At 36.6% G+C, this 14,744-nt stretch overlaps 1 protein-coding gene across 1 annotated transcript in view; it reads left to right on the top strand.

Moving 5' to 3' along the window:
• RAD18 (RAD18, E3 ubiquitin protein ligase) overlaps window positions 1–14,744 on the top strand; it is a 62,944-nt gene that overhangs the window by 1,134 nt on the left and 47,066 nt on the right. Inside the window, exons 2-4 of the mRNA XM_015560350.1 lie at window positions 2,945–3,279; window positions 4,885–4,960; window positions 9,650–9,834. Of these exons, the coding sequence (XP_015415836.1) occupies window positions 2,945–3,279; window positions 4,885–4,960; window positions 9,650–9,834 (596 nt within the window). The remainder of the gene's footprint in view (window positions 1–2,944; window positions 3,280–4,884; window positions 4,961–9,649; window positions 9,835–14,744) is intronic.

The raw sequence follows: 14,744 nt of genomic DNA, 5'->3' as shown, positions 1-14,744 counted from the left end.
CATATATTGCATATAGTTGCTCTCATTGGCTGGTGGGCATGGCTTAAGGCATAGCAAAGGTACGGTCAATTTGCATGTTTGTCTTTTATTAGATTAGATGATGTTTAGAAATCAGGATCTGGAGTGGGCTGTGCTCATTGTTACTGGGGTGTTTGCTTCTAGGCCCTCTCCATGGACAGAGCTGGGCAACATGTGCATGTGTATTTATGTGTTTACTAACCCATGTATACACATACATCTATAATTGTTTTTGTGTCCATTACATATTAATCTGTTCATTCTTAATCTGATTTTCTTAGCATGTATAAAATGATGTGCCATGTAAAATATGTGCTAGCCACTTTATTAAAGTCAGAAATGTAGCTTTTCTTCTTAACTGAAATGCATAATGGTGAAGGTGGGTTTGTTCACCTTTGGTAAAAAGGCATATTTTACCAAACAGCATCTTGAATTATTTTTAGTTTAAAGCATGCAAGTCAAGTAGGAATTTTTATTAAGAATATACTGTTTAGTTAATGGTAGGTGCCCATGTACTTAGTGTATGACTTCCAGGCTTTTGGAGCATTCTTGGATCTATATTACATTGCATCTAAAAATGTAAAGAGATTTCTTCCAGTAGAATTGCACAATGATTGATCCTAAAAAACAATCAAATTTAGTACTCTGCACTTACAAATATGACATTCTAGAAATTGGCTCGTTAGTTATTTCCCTAAGGAAAATCATAAAAAGGTGGTAAGCTTTCCTAGATGAAGAAACTCTGAGATTCTCTGATTCTCATAATCAAAGTTATTGCTTTTTTAATGTTAAAGTCTTTCAGTCAATTCGATTTTGAAGCCTGTGAGAAAAGTTGGAGTCATGTCTTAGGAAAGGAATTTTTGAGACCGTATAATTGTATCTCAGGCTTATTTTTTCTCTTTAGCTGGTACTGAAAACATAACAACCTCCCTGCTAAGAAAAAGGGAGTGTTGTGGAAGGGAAGAGATCAGTATCTTTGGGTTCACAGACCTTTTGGTAACTTAAAGGGAGGCCTTAGAATGACTGAACTCTCCCCTTCCTCCCTCCCAAAAGGAATAGGTTATTTAGTTATTCATTACAGCGGTGTGGTGGAGTGGGAAACATTCTCAGTAGATTTGGGGTGGATTTTATTTACTTCTTTTGTTAGCCTTGGAGTTGCCTTATGATGAGCATTCCTCTGACATTTGTCATGTCTAAAGCACTGTGGTATCTCATTTGCAAAATTAGGAATGAAATTCAAGCTAATTTCATTTCTTATTTAAAATCTGGTTTACAATGGATGAGGGAAGATGTTTATTTTTATGACAAAATGTAAGATATTTATATAGTTTGTTGATTTTGTTTCTTCCTGTCTTTTCATTGCCATTTTATGACATAATTTTTAAAACTTTAATATTCTAAATGGGATAACAAAAGGGTATTGGAAATAATTCTAGAGGTTTTCAGACTCAGGCTGACATGCACTTCTTACATTTTCTTCTAACTTTTGCCTTTTATTTTAAAGAACAGTGTTGTTGTTTTTTCTCAACTCAATTTTATTTAAAATAATGGCCTTAAGAAACTGTGTGTTGAACAAAATTTAATTAAGATATGTTTGTCTTAGTGGAATGTCTAAGCTTCCTTCAATGCACAGAAAAGTTCCTTACAACAAAAATTGTCTGACTCAAATTGTCAACAGTGCCAAGATTGAGAAGCTGTGTCTTATTTTTTCTGGTTACTTACAAAATTTCCTCATTACTTTTTATTTTCCAGTGATATGCCTTTTTCCTTCCTGGGATGGATTTTAATTCCCTCTTACAAGACACTATCTTTCTATCCATTTGATTATGTTCTCATCTTTTTTGTTGAACATATTCATCATAGTTACTTTGATGACATAGTTACTTTTTGAATGACTTCTGGATTTGTGTCCCTTGATCATTGGCTACTTGTCTTGCTTCTTTGCCTGTCTAGTAATTTTTAATTGTATGTTGAACATTGTGAGTGAAAATATAATAGGGGCTGTGAATTATTTTTCCTTTGAAAGATGTTGAATTTTTTGTTCTGATAGGCAGTTATCAGCTCTTCACTTTTATCCTATCTAGGCCTAGTTTAGTGTTTTGTTAGGTTTGGTCTATTTTAGTTTTACTTATATGTCTAGGGTGTGACCCTTCTTCCTAAGGTGTGGCCTTTGTCGGGTTACAACTGAATGTCTGAGGTCTTACACTGAGGTCTCTCAGCTTTGGCTGGGCTCCAAATCCCAACAAGTTTCTAGAACTGACCTTTGGAACCTCAGCTTCCTGGCACCTGTTTCCGATAGTGTCTCCTATTTTCCTCTGAAGCTCTGCAGTCTTGGAGATGATCAGGAATTGACAACATTTTCTAAGCAGACTACTGGGGTTCCTTTTCCATGGCTAACTCCTATCTACAGCCTGTCCCTCCAATCCTAGCCACCTTTCCCTAGACCTGTGGTCTCTGTTCCCTCTACCCAGTGAGATCACTGGTCTATGTTTGACTCGGTTTAATATACAACTCCCAGGAAATGCTTCCAGGGGACATTCTTGGGGGATATACCTCATGTTTCTCTTCTTGCAGGGATTCTAGCCTTATTTTGATTATAGCCCATGCTTACAAACAGTTGTTTTATATATTTTATCCACATTTTAAAGTTATTTATGAATGGACATTAATTCTCAGACTAGCTATTCTCCATCATCAGAATCTGAAGTCCCTCCATTTTTTTTAATAGATTAACTGATTTTTAAAGTTCAATATATTATTTTTTATTTATTTTATTCTAGAAAAAGCAATTTGGTTTGCTTGTCATTATGGAGTAAGTTCTATATTTCATAGAAATAAGTGTTAATTGGGAAAACAGCTTATGTTACTTAACTTACTACACATTACTTGGTATCTTAATTACCCGTTGTTTTTTTTGTGCTTAAAGGAATCATTTGTTGCAGCTTGCCTCAGAGTCACCACCCATTTCTCCTGCTTCCTCCTCTTCAAAGAATATTGCTGCCAAAGCCCATACTCCTGTAGCCTTCAAACAGCCTTTAAAGCAAGGAAGCAGGTTAATGGAGAATTTCTTGATCAGAGAAACTAGTGGTTCTACATCAGAATTGATAAATGAGAATGAAAGCAAAGTCAACCCTCAAAAGGAGGTGAGCAGTTCTGCAAAGACCAAAGAGACACCTTCTTTAGAAAGGACAGCTTCATGTATCGCGGGTGCTAATGTTCCTGAGGCACCCTCTACATCGACTTTGAAACAAGTTACTAAAGGTAGGAAATGATTTTCGCGTGTATTTTCTTACTCAGTGGGAATCCTCTCATCCTGCATTCCAGATGAATCGATAAGCAGCATTTTAGACTCGATCCAGAGCCTAACCACTCTTTGGTTTTGTTAGATAATATTGATAGCTTATATCACTAAAATGTGACAGCACATGTTTTCTGGACCATGTGTATAATTTGCTAACTTTTTGATGAGAAGGTCAGCTTGTTTAGCCTATTGTTTCATGTCTGTTCTTGCCAGTGAAGCTTAAAGGACCCTGGGTCTTTAGACATAGCACACACAGTGCAGGCTATTAGTTGTTATTAAATTTATATTGACATTATTAGTAGCAAGTATTTAAAGTTCATAAGGGTATGTGAATTTTACCTGCGTTTCCTAGCATACCTTATATTTGGTCAGTCTGTCAATTCACAGTTCTTATGGTAGTGTTTATAGCTTGATAGTTAGTTTTTTTCCTTTAGCAACATTATTTTTTTCAAATGAAATCTTACAAGGAACCATAACTTGAAAAAGAGATACAATAGGCCTTGCAGCCTTAGAGATGTGCTGCTCCACCTGCTCTTCCCCTTTGTCCCTACCTGTTACCCAGAGTGGCTGCTAGGCCCCCAGACACTGCCACACATCACCACAATCCATGAAACAGTTGGAGAATGATTGCGTTTTCCTAATTTTACAAGTGAGAGCTAAATTAACCATTTGTAGCCATGGATAAATTGAGCAGTAATTGGCTTAAACCAGTAAATGCTTTGATCTAGCTGCACCATCACCCCTTCACCCTGCCCCCAGCCAAGTGTGTCTTCCTCAGGTGTTATGATTACTTCAGAGCTAAACATGCAGGTTATCTCAGCTATATACTTTTCATGTCTAGAAGTTAATTTTTAAATACCTTCCATTTCTCTCATGCTTATGCTTTTCTATGTTTTCTTTACTATATTGCATCTTACTAATAAAAGCCTAGGTGGTCCTCAACAGTGTCATAAGATGGCTGTGCGCACAGCTGGGCAGGTCCCGGTGGCTGCTCTGCACGGCTTCCGCCGGGATTCCCGTGGCCCCTTGCCCACCACAGAGGCGGGACTCCCGTCTCTGGCCTATATCTTTGGGGCAATCATTGAGGAGCCCTGGATGGTTGGGTGGGGCCTACCTCTTTGGGGCAATTGATCACGGGGTTCCCACACTGAGGGAGAATCTGCTTCTGAATGTGGGCCCAAATTATAAACAACCGCAGAGAAACAGCTTATATTGTGATCCCCCCCCGCCCCGAGTGCATGAATTTTGTGCATTAGGCCTCTAGTTTTCTAATAAACACATTTCTAAACTTTTCTGCAGTATCTTCGTCTAGGCCCAGGATTTGAATTAGGTGACTTTCCACAATTCAGTCATTACCTAGTAACCTGTCTGTCCCACTCCTGTTGGCTGGAGATGTCATTCCTTTTCTCTTCTGCTTTTCTAAGTACACGTTCATGTTGGCATTCTGTTTTGTATCTTAATCTCTGAAAGATGCCATGTTATAATATTTTTGACCATTTTACAAGAAATAAGGTCTTTCTTTCTTAAAAAAAAAAATACAGTGGAATGTCCTGTGTGCGGGGTTGGTATTCTAGAAGATCACATCAATAAGCACTTGGACAGCTGTTTATCCCGTGAAGAGAAAAAGGAGAGCCTCAGAAGGTAAGAAAGTTAAGCATAACCATTGAGCCGCTTTAGCTGGGTGCTTCATGTGCTTTATAAATTTGGGGCAGAAAATATAATGTTCACTGTATCCTAGTGACCAGTTGTCCAAGTCCCTCTCCCATATGCTCTTTCCTTTACTTCTGTCAGTTGACGCTTCCATTCCCTTTGCCAAATAGGATTAACTATTGAATTTAACTGCTAATAAAATTTGACTTAACAAGAAATTAGTGACTTAGGATTAAATTTTATTTTAACTTGTTCTCTTCCCTCAGAACTTTATTTTATTTTTTTATATATTTTTTATTGATTTTTTACGGAGAGGAAAAGAGAGGGATGGAGAGTTAGAAACATCAATGAGAGAGAAACATCGATCAGCTGCCTCCTGCACACTCCCTATTGGGAATGTGCCCGCAACCAAGGTACATGCCCTTGACCGGAACCGAACCCGGGACCCTTGAGTCCGCAAGCCGACGCTCTATCCACTGAGCCAAACCACTTAGGGCATTCTTCCCTTAGAACTTTAGAACTACCATAAAGCCCCTTAGCCAAAGAAAGCAATGTTAGACTCTGAATATAGAACATATAAAATCCTTCTTTGGTTCTTAGGATGCTCGTAAGTTTTATAATTTTTAAAAAAAGTTTCAAAAACTTTTTTCCAAATAGGCAATTATCTATATATAACATTAAAAGGCACAAAAGGGTATGTGTGAAATGGAATGCCCTCCTGCCCCAGCCTCCAACCACCAGGGGGCATAGGTAGTAAGTAGTCAACTCATTGTTTGCACCCAAACTTCTGTTTTGCCTCCTTCATATATCAAAGTTACAGTAATTTATTGATGTAGGCCACTGTTGTTATGCATACAAATTGTTTGGGAATGAAATTTTAGTCAAAGATATATTTCAGGGTGTTAGGGAATCAGAGGTTAATGAAGATGATAAGCAGAAGCTGCAAAGTAGAGGAGTCTGGTGATGAAGGAAAGAAGAGAGATGAAATGATAGTCTGGGAAAGGAGTATGTAAACATCAAGATCAAAGAAGATTTTATTTTTTAAAATAGAAATTGGTTAAACTTTTAGTCTCTTTTTCCACTGTCTCCAGGGAGAGATCAGATGATAGATGGCACAAGATTGTGATTATAAGAGATTAAGAGTCCAGTCATGAAGTTGTCCTTGATGTGTAGAAAGAATTCTTCTTCTGAAGGGAGGGGGACGGGCAGTAGGTGATAATTCAGAGAGATTTGGAAAAGGAGATGAGGGGAACTGAAGAAATTGATGGTAGCTGGGAGTGGGGTGAATAGAATGATTGGCTCTTACTGTTTGGTCTGTTTTGAAGGACTTGGAAGAGTATTTTCCAAAAACCATATTAATAAGGCAGGACCTTTTACTGTTTTATTGTGATTAAAGATAAAATGGTGTCACAATTTTTATGAGTAAATATGGAATGAAGTCAGATTCCAGGGGAACAAACTCATGCCGTTATAACTTACAAAAGGTAGTATATGCAGCATGATAATGCTTTATTAATTTACAGTGGGAGCATTAATTGACAGTTCTTATTGTGTTTTTAGTTTGAGAGTTGATAGCACTTTTTTCAAGTGAAATCTTACTGTGACCTAAAACATATAAAATAGATAAAATTGGCTGTGCTGCATTTAGTAGAGATGGAGGGCCTGGGGCTTGTGCTGCTTCACCTGACCTCCCCCTTCGTCCCTGCCTCTCACCCATGGTGGCCTCTAGGCCCCCAGGTGCCGCCACAAATTCCTACGCAGTCTGGTGTGCACAGCACTCCCTCCTAGTGGGAAAATTTGTTGACAAGAATAAAATTTAGATTTTTTTTCAGGTTACTTTGTTAGTTGAGGTTTGGAATAAATGAAGCTGGGTCATCCCAAGGATTATTTCCCATAAGCCATGAGAACCTGATGACCTGCGTTTCTCTTTAGAAATGTTTCTTCCTAAAGGAAGAGTTGGGAATATAGAGGCTGAGCATTTTCTCCTTGAAAAGTTAGGAATCAACATGGATACCTTGCTTAGACTGCTGTTTTACTAGATGCATCCATCATATTTCTTCTAACACATTTAACTCTTTCAATTAATCCAAAGTCATACGCACCCATGTATCATTAAGTTCAAGTTCTGCTGGTTGTTCCAACCCTGCTCCATGGGATGCTATGGTCCTGCCAGTTGCTCTGTGTGCTGCTGAGAAGCACTGCAAACCGAGTCTCTCTCTCAGGACGACTGTACAAGTTCGTGTATTGAAGGCTCTGAGAAGTCCTACGTTAAAGGTCATTGTTGGATTTTTCTTTAATCCAGTACCTTCTAAATTTATTTCACTCCCAAACCTATTTGTCCTCATAACCCTTATCTTGGGAAACTAGTGTTTGTGAAGATGGACTTAGGGAAACATTGAGCCACATTTCTCTTTAAAGAAGTTACATCTTGGTCCTGGGGTCTGTTCACATAAAAGAGTCTGACATGTGAAAATTCTTCTCCACGACACCCTGACAGGCCGTTCCTCGATGTGGATGCCCACCCTTATCCATTCTGTGTAGATTCATATCAAAGTTGATTCAAAGAATGCTCTTTCTTTTGATGTCTTCAGATTCTCAGGACTCTTAGTGCATTATTCCATTTCACTAAATCATGAAAGAAGGATCAATGTCATTTTCATGTTTTGGGAAACATTTATCAGGCTTTAGATTTAACATTCTTGGTAGAAATTGTTGATTTCTGCTGGTGCTTTTCATTGCAAATGCCAGCAAACAGTACAGTTTTTCATTAGAATTTCATAGTCTTAAGTTAATCATTTATCCTTGATAAAATAAGTATTTTAGATATACAGACTTAGTGAGTTGTTCCTCATAATGTGATTGTATAAACTCATACAGAATGTTTCAGCTCTGACTGCCTACTGAGGTTTTATTTAGCTATAATTATTTCAGTCTCATTGAGTTCAATAGGCTGTCTGTTATAACAAGTGCAATTTTCAGAAAAAAAAATATAATCTGTTGAGGGTTTACAAGTCTTTCTGCAGTTAAATAGTTATCTCTGGCTTTTAGACTTTATTAGAATATAAAAGAAATAATTTATCCAGGGAATAATTTAGTAGAGAAATGTCTGTTTTCAGTCTATATATAACTGTACCATATCTCTCATTATGTTCTTTACTATTTGGACCAGCTTTAACCTGTGAAACATTATTAATATAGATTTACGTCTCCACTTTAGGACCAAGTGAGGTGGGGGTGGTGTGGAGAAGTGACAGAATCTGCATTCTAAATAAGCTCTTCGGGAAGGCTCTGAGATACACTCGAATTTGGGTAGCATGGCCTTTTGTTAATAGGTATATGGAAGTCCTTTGTGGTGTGTGTTTTTTTTAAATAAACCTATTGCTTTCAACTTCCTATTAATTTTTTCCTGAACCTTTGATGGTCTTGTTTAAAAATGATTTGTACCGACTGCCTATTTATTAAGCATCTAAATGCCATAGTGTTGAGTGAGGTGATGCACTCGGAGAAACAGATTACAATCAAATTAAAACTCATTAACTTGTTCACATTTATAAAATTGCCTCAAGTTATTGTTACCCATAGGTAGCTTAACTTCCATTCCATTTTAACAAATAATGTTTATTAACAGGTATTTTGGAGGGAGTAAAATAAAGTCATTTTATAGGGCTTTGTTATATTTAAAATTGTATCTTAGTGCTGATCAGTATATTAATTATGAAAAAAGAATGAAGAGTTAGGTGGTGATTTTGCTAATACACTTCTTGTAATGCCTTATATATTTGTTAGTATAATTAATGTAAGTTGAAGAGAACAAACCCCTGTTGCGGTTTTTGCTGTTGTTTTCAGTTATGTTCTTTTAAGATGATACTACAAGAATATCCTCTACCTGTCAATTTTCTGAATTCTCTTTTCATTAGTGGCAATGCGTTGGGTAAAGCTAATCGTCCCAACAGGTGTTATTTTATTTCGCCTACTGCTTTTGCAATATGATTGCCTTGGGTTTGAGGGGCATTTTTGCCTGTGGATCAAAACTTCTTCTAGAGAAGCTGTCTTCTATAATAATAAAAGCGTAATATGCTAATTAACCGGACCAGACCAAGCCGTGGCAGGTGGGGGCTGAGGCAGAGGCAGCTGCTGCAGTGGTGGGGGCTGAGCCCCTTGCATGAATTTCGTGCTCGAGCCTCTCTAGTATATGATAATAATGTTAAATCCATAGCTTAATACTCAATAGCATTTGTACTCTAATCATCTGATATAACTGGCTTTTATAGAGCTTTTGCATGGAAACCATAGGCACATTTTAGGAAAAGCATGCTTTAAAGAGATAGAGAATTGCATAAGTCTATGTAAGTATGGTTCTTGGTGAAGTTCTCATAGCATTTAGTTCACAAGCCTTCTATGTGAGGCCCAGGTCTGCATCTTTAGGACTGACCTTTCTGAGACCTAAGTTTCTCTTAAGTTTGCTGTCACCTAGACCCCTCAATCTGAATGTCCCACTGGCACCTCAGATGGGTCATGTTGAACACTTTAAACTTTATTTGTAAATTTCATCCTTTTTCCCCCCCATTTTTATCTTAATGGTCGTGTTCTCTCAGGAGTCAGAAGGTAAATTACTATTTTACATGAAAAGCATTTGATGATTCACAATAACCCTTAGTGATCTTTTTTTCCCCTTTTTAGTTCTGGTCACAAAAGGAAGCCGCTGCCCAAAACTGTATATAATTTGCTATCAGATCGTGATTTAAAGAAAAAGCTAAAACAGCATGGATTATCTATTCAAGGAAATAAACAACAGCTCATTAAAAGGCACCAAGAATTTGTTCACATGTATAATGCCCAGTGTGATGCTTTGCATCCTAAATCAGGTAAAGCAATAAAACAATGAGTTACGTGTGTCCTGGATAAAGCCGTTTGTATAGCTCAGGGATTATAACCATAGAAAACACTTTTTAATAGGTACATTTTTGAAAATAGGTAAGACATGCAAATGCATTCCTTCAGAAGGTACTAGATATACTATGATAGCCAGTCTCAGTCCCCATTCCCTTCTCAGAAGCAGTTACTGCTGCCAGTGGCTTATGTGTCTTTCCAGAGAGAGTGTGGGGTAGAGTTGATCTAGAGAACCTGGGTTATAGTCCCATCTTTGCAGTTCTAAGACTGAGTGACTTTGGGCAAGTGCCTTAAGTTCCTTATCTCAGTTTTCGAATCCATAAAATAAGGGTTATGACACTACCTACTTCATAGTGTTTTTGAGAGGAATAGATGAAAAAAATGCATATAAAATGCCTAGCATAGTGCCTTAGCAAGTAGTGTTCAATAATTGTTACCATTATGATTATTATAGATAAACATATGTCCTTGATCATTATTGTCTTAGAAAATAGTTAGTATTTTATAGTCAGACGCCACAGAACATTTTGGTTAATGATGGGTCACAGATAGGACAGTAGTTTCTTAAGATTGTAATGGAGGTGAAAAATTCCTATGGCCTAGTGATGTTGTAGTTGTTGAAATGTCATGTTATGACCTCATAATGCAATGCATTACACAAATACTTACCATTATGTTATAGTCGCCTAGTAACATGTACAGGCTTGTAGCTTAAAAGCAATAGGCTATATCATTTAGCGTAGGTGTGCCGCAGGCTTTACCATCTAGGTTTGTGTAAGTGCACTCTGTGATATTTGCACAACAGAATCGCCTAATGGCACATTTCTCACAGCGTATCTTTATTAAGCAGTGCATGACTATTTAATATTAAGCAGTACACACTATTTAATCATTTGTTCCTTTCACTTAACCACACACATATTTCAGTTAAAAAAAATTAAAGTATACTATGCGAACAGAAAAATACACAAATTATAAGTATATTGTTTGGTGAATTATTATGAAATAAGTTTCACAAAGGGCAAATGTCTTTGTATACTACTCAGATTACCATCAACATCCAGAAGCCCCTGTCCTCCCCTCCCAATTACTGTCACCTTCGTTCTCACAGATGATCACTATCTTGACCACTATATATTTATTTTGCCTGTTTTAGCTTATAATTTATCTTTATAAATGGAATAATAGATAGCTTATATAAGTTATTTGAATCTGTATTTGCACACACATGTTGTAAAATATGTGTGTGCAACATTATGTTTATAAGTTTCATTCATGTTTTTGTGTACATTTGTGATTTTGTTGTTGCTGTAGAGTATTCTACTGTATCTCACTATTCATTCAATGGTTGGTGGACATTTGGATTTTTCCACTCTTTGGCTCATCATAATTATGCTGCTATGAATAATCTTTGTGTATCTCTGTATATTCAGGCACACAAATTTTTTGAATATATATACCTAGGAATGGAATAGTATGTTTTTGCAGATGTTCAGCTTTTGTGGATACAGCCAAGAACTCAGTGCCAATGTACATTGTCATCAGGAGGATGTGAGAGTTCCAGTTTTTCCACATTCTTAACAACATTAGTATAGTCAATTTTCCATTTGGGCTCTTCTAATGGATCCATTTGAATCTTTCATTATGGTTTTAATTCACATTTCCCTAATGATTTATAATGTTCAGCACATTTTTATATGGTTACTGGTCATCTGGATATCCTCTTTGGTAAAATATCCATTTAGGTCTTATGGCCAATTTTTCTATGCTGTGGATCTATTTTTTCTTATTTGTGGGAGTACATGAAATTTTCTGGATACACATCCTGCTGTATGTATATATATTAAATCCCTTCTTCCATTTCACCTTTTCATTGTTAATGGTTTCAGTTGAGAAGAAGTTCTTAATTTCAATATAATCCAATTAGTTGCATTTTTCTTTTTGGTGTATGCTTTTTATATCCTTGCCTACCACAAGATCATGAGGATCTTCTCTTGTTTTCGTCTAAAAGTTTTATTGTTACTGCTTTTACATTTTGACCTACAGTTTATCTGAAATGATTTTACATATGTTGTTAATTGCGGAGCAAGATTTTTGTGTGTGTGTTTTTTCCATATAGATAGCCATTTGACACAGCATCATTTATTGAAAAACCATTCTTAACCCAGTGAATTGTCAGTATGTCTTCGTTGGCAATCAGCTAACTATATGTGTGTCTTGACATTGTTTGTTGAGTCATTTATTTATCAGCAGTGTACTGTCTTAATTTTAATTTATAAGAGATCTTACTGTCTGGTAATGTACTTCCTCCAGCTTTGCTGTTTATTGAGATTGCCTCAGTTTTTTTAGGCCCTTTGCATTTCTATATAAATTTTAGAAGAAGCTTGCAAATTTCCATCAAGAAAAAACCTGCTTGGGTTGGGATTACATTGAGTCTATAGATCACTTTGGGGAAAGTTGATAGCTGTACTGTATCTTCCAATTCATGAATTTAGTTTATCTCCAACCAACCGAGGCACCTGGCCAGGACATTATGTGTGTATTTTAGAAATTGAGGTATAATCTGCTTATGTAATTAATCATTTTAAAGTGTATAGTTTAATAAATTTTGACAAATGTATATATAGTCATTTAGCCATCACTTCAGTTAAAATTATGCACCCCCAGAAGTTCTTCTGCCTCTTTGCAGTAAATTTGGGAAATACTGATTCTTTTATGTCCCTGAAGTTTTGCCTTTTCTAAAATGACAGATAAATGGCATTAATACAAATGGTACAGCATATCGTTTTTGTATCTGGTTTCTTTCACACAGCACAGTGCTTTTGAGGTTTGTCCCCGGAGTTGCATTTATTGTATGGCAGTATTGCATATTAATAGATGCCTAGTCTGTCTCCAATTTTTGGCTGTTATGAGTAAAGCTGTCATGAACATGGGCTTATAGATTTTTGCATTTCTCTGTGATAAATACCCAGGAGTAGAATTGCTGCGGCATGTGGGTTATATATACTTAAATATATAAGAAATTGCCAGCCTGTTTTTAATGGCTACATCATTTTATCTTCTGTGAGATAGCTCTTTTCAGCCTTTAACTTGTTTTTAGGACTGAGTGGCAACTTCCAGGCTTTTTACAAGCAGAGCTGGAAACTGGAAGTTCATTTCATTTAAATGAAATCATAAAATAGTTGGCTTTTCTGTGACTGACTTCTTTCACTTAACATATTTTCAAGGTTTTTCCATGGTCAGTACCTCATTTTTTTTTTTATTGCTGAATAATATTTCATTGTATGGATATGCCACATATTTTGCCTATTCATCAGTTGACATTTGGGATTTTTCCACATTTTGGCTGTTATGACTAATCCTGCTGTGAACATTCTTGTACATGCTTTTATGTGGACATATGTTTATATTTCTCTTGAATATGTACCTAGGAGTGAAATTGCTGGGTCAACTGGTAACTCTCTGAACATTTTGAGGAATTTCCAGTCTGTTTTCCAGTGTGGCCACAACTTTTTACATCCCACTAGTAGTGGGTGAGGGTTCCAGTTTCTTTACATAGTTGCTACCACTTGTTATTCTGTCTTTTCTATTGTAGCCATCCTAGTGGGTATGAAATGGTATGTCATTATGGTTTTGATTTGCATTACATTAATTTTTTAATATTAGACATACCATTTATCTTTAGCAAGTAATTTATCCATTTTATCTAAGTTGATGAATTTATAATTTACCAACTTTAAAAAATATAATATTTCTTCATTAGCCTTGTAATGTCTGTGGGATCTGTGGTAATGTCCTGTCTTTCATTTTTGATATTAGAAATGTGTCTTCCCTTTTATTTTTTCTTGATTGGATTACTTATAGGTTAACAATTTCATTGATCTTTTCAAAGAACCAACGTTCAATTTCATTTATTTTTTTTCTCATTTTTTGTTTGTTTTGTATTTCATTGAATTCCACTTTTTTCCTTCTTGTATTTCATTGAATTGAACTGTGACCTTCTGGTTCATAGGTCAGTGCTCAACCACTGAGCACACCAGGTGGGCCACATATGTGTGTTTTTTTTAGCCTGAGAGTAAGTTGTATAATCTTAACTCTTTTGTTGTCGTTGTTAATCCTTACTTGAGGATATTTCTTCCATTGAGTTTTAGAGAGAGCGGAAGGGAGGGAAGAAGGGACGGGAAGTGGAGAGAGAGAGAAACATTGATTGATTGGTTGCCTCCTGCATGTGCCCCAACCAGGCCTGGTATTGAACCTGTAACCCAGATTCGTGCCTTGACTATGAATGCAACTTAAGACCCTTTGGTGCTCCGGTGGATGCTCTAACCACTGACTGGGATACACCGTCTAGGGCTCATCTTGACTTTTTATCTCTAAATATTTATTGTGTATTTCCTAAGAAAAAGGATATTCTCTCTTATATAGTTATCAACCTCAGTAAATTCAACTTTGTTACAGTACTTTATTATCTCTATTCCGGTTTCAGCAATGGACCCAAAAATGGCCTTTGTAGATTTTCTTCCCCTCCAGTGCATGATCCGGTTTTGGATCACATCCTGCATTCAGTTATAATATCTTTTCAATCTTTTTCAATTTGGAACAGCCTTTCTTTGTCTTTTTATGACATTGGCATTTTACTAGTAAAAGAATATAGTCTTTGTGTTTTGTTTTTCTCCCTCAAATAAACTGTTTCTCATTTTGACTTTGTCTAATATCTATACTAATAAAAGGGTAATATGCTAATTAGACCAGACGTCTTCCGGACATCCGTTTGGACAAAGCCACAGCAGCTAAGAAGTGGAGGCGGCACTGCTGTGGGAGCAGGAGTGGGAGTGGAGCCGGTGGCGCTGCCCCTTTCACAGAGGCGGCGCAGGAGAGGCCACGG

Source organism: Myotis davidii, unplaced genomic scaffold, assembly GCF_000327345.1.
Source record: "Myotis davidii unplaced genomic scaffold, ASM32734v1 scaffold73, whole genome shotgun sequence".
NCBI classification, from domain to species: Eukaryota; Metazoa; Chordata; class Mammalia; order Chiroptera; family Vespertilionidae; genus Myotis; species Myotis davidii.
The sequence above is the reverse complement of the archived record's forward strand: the minus strand, read 5'-3'. Positions and strand labels throughout refer to the sequence as shown.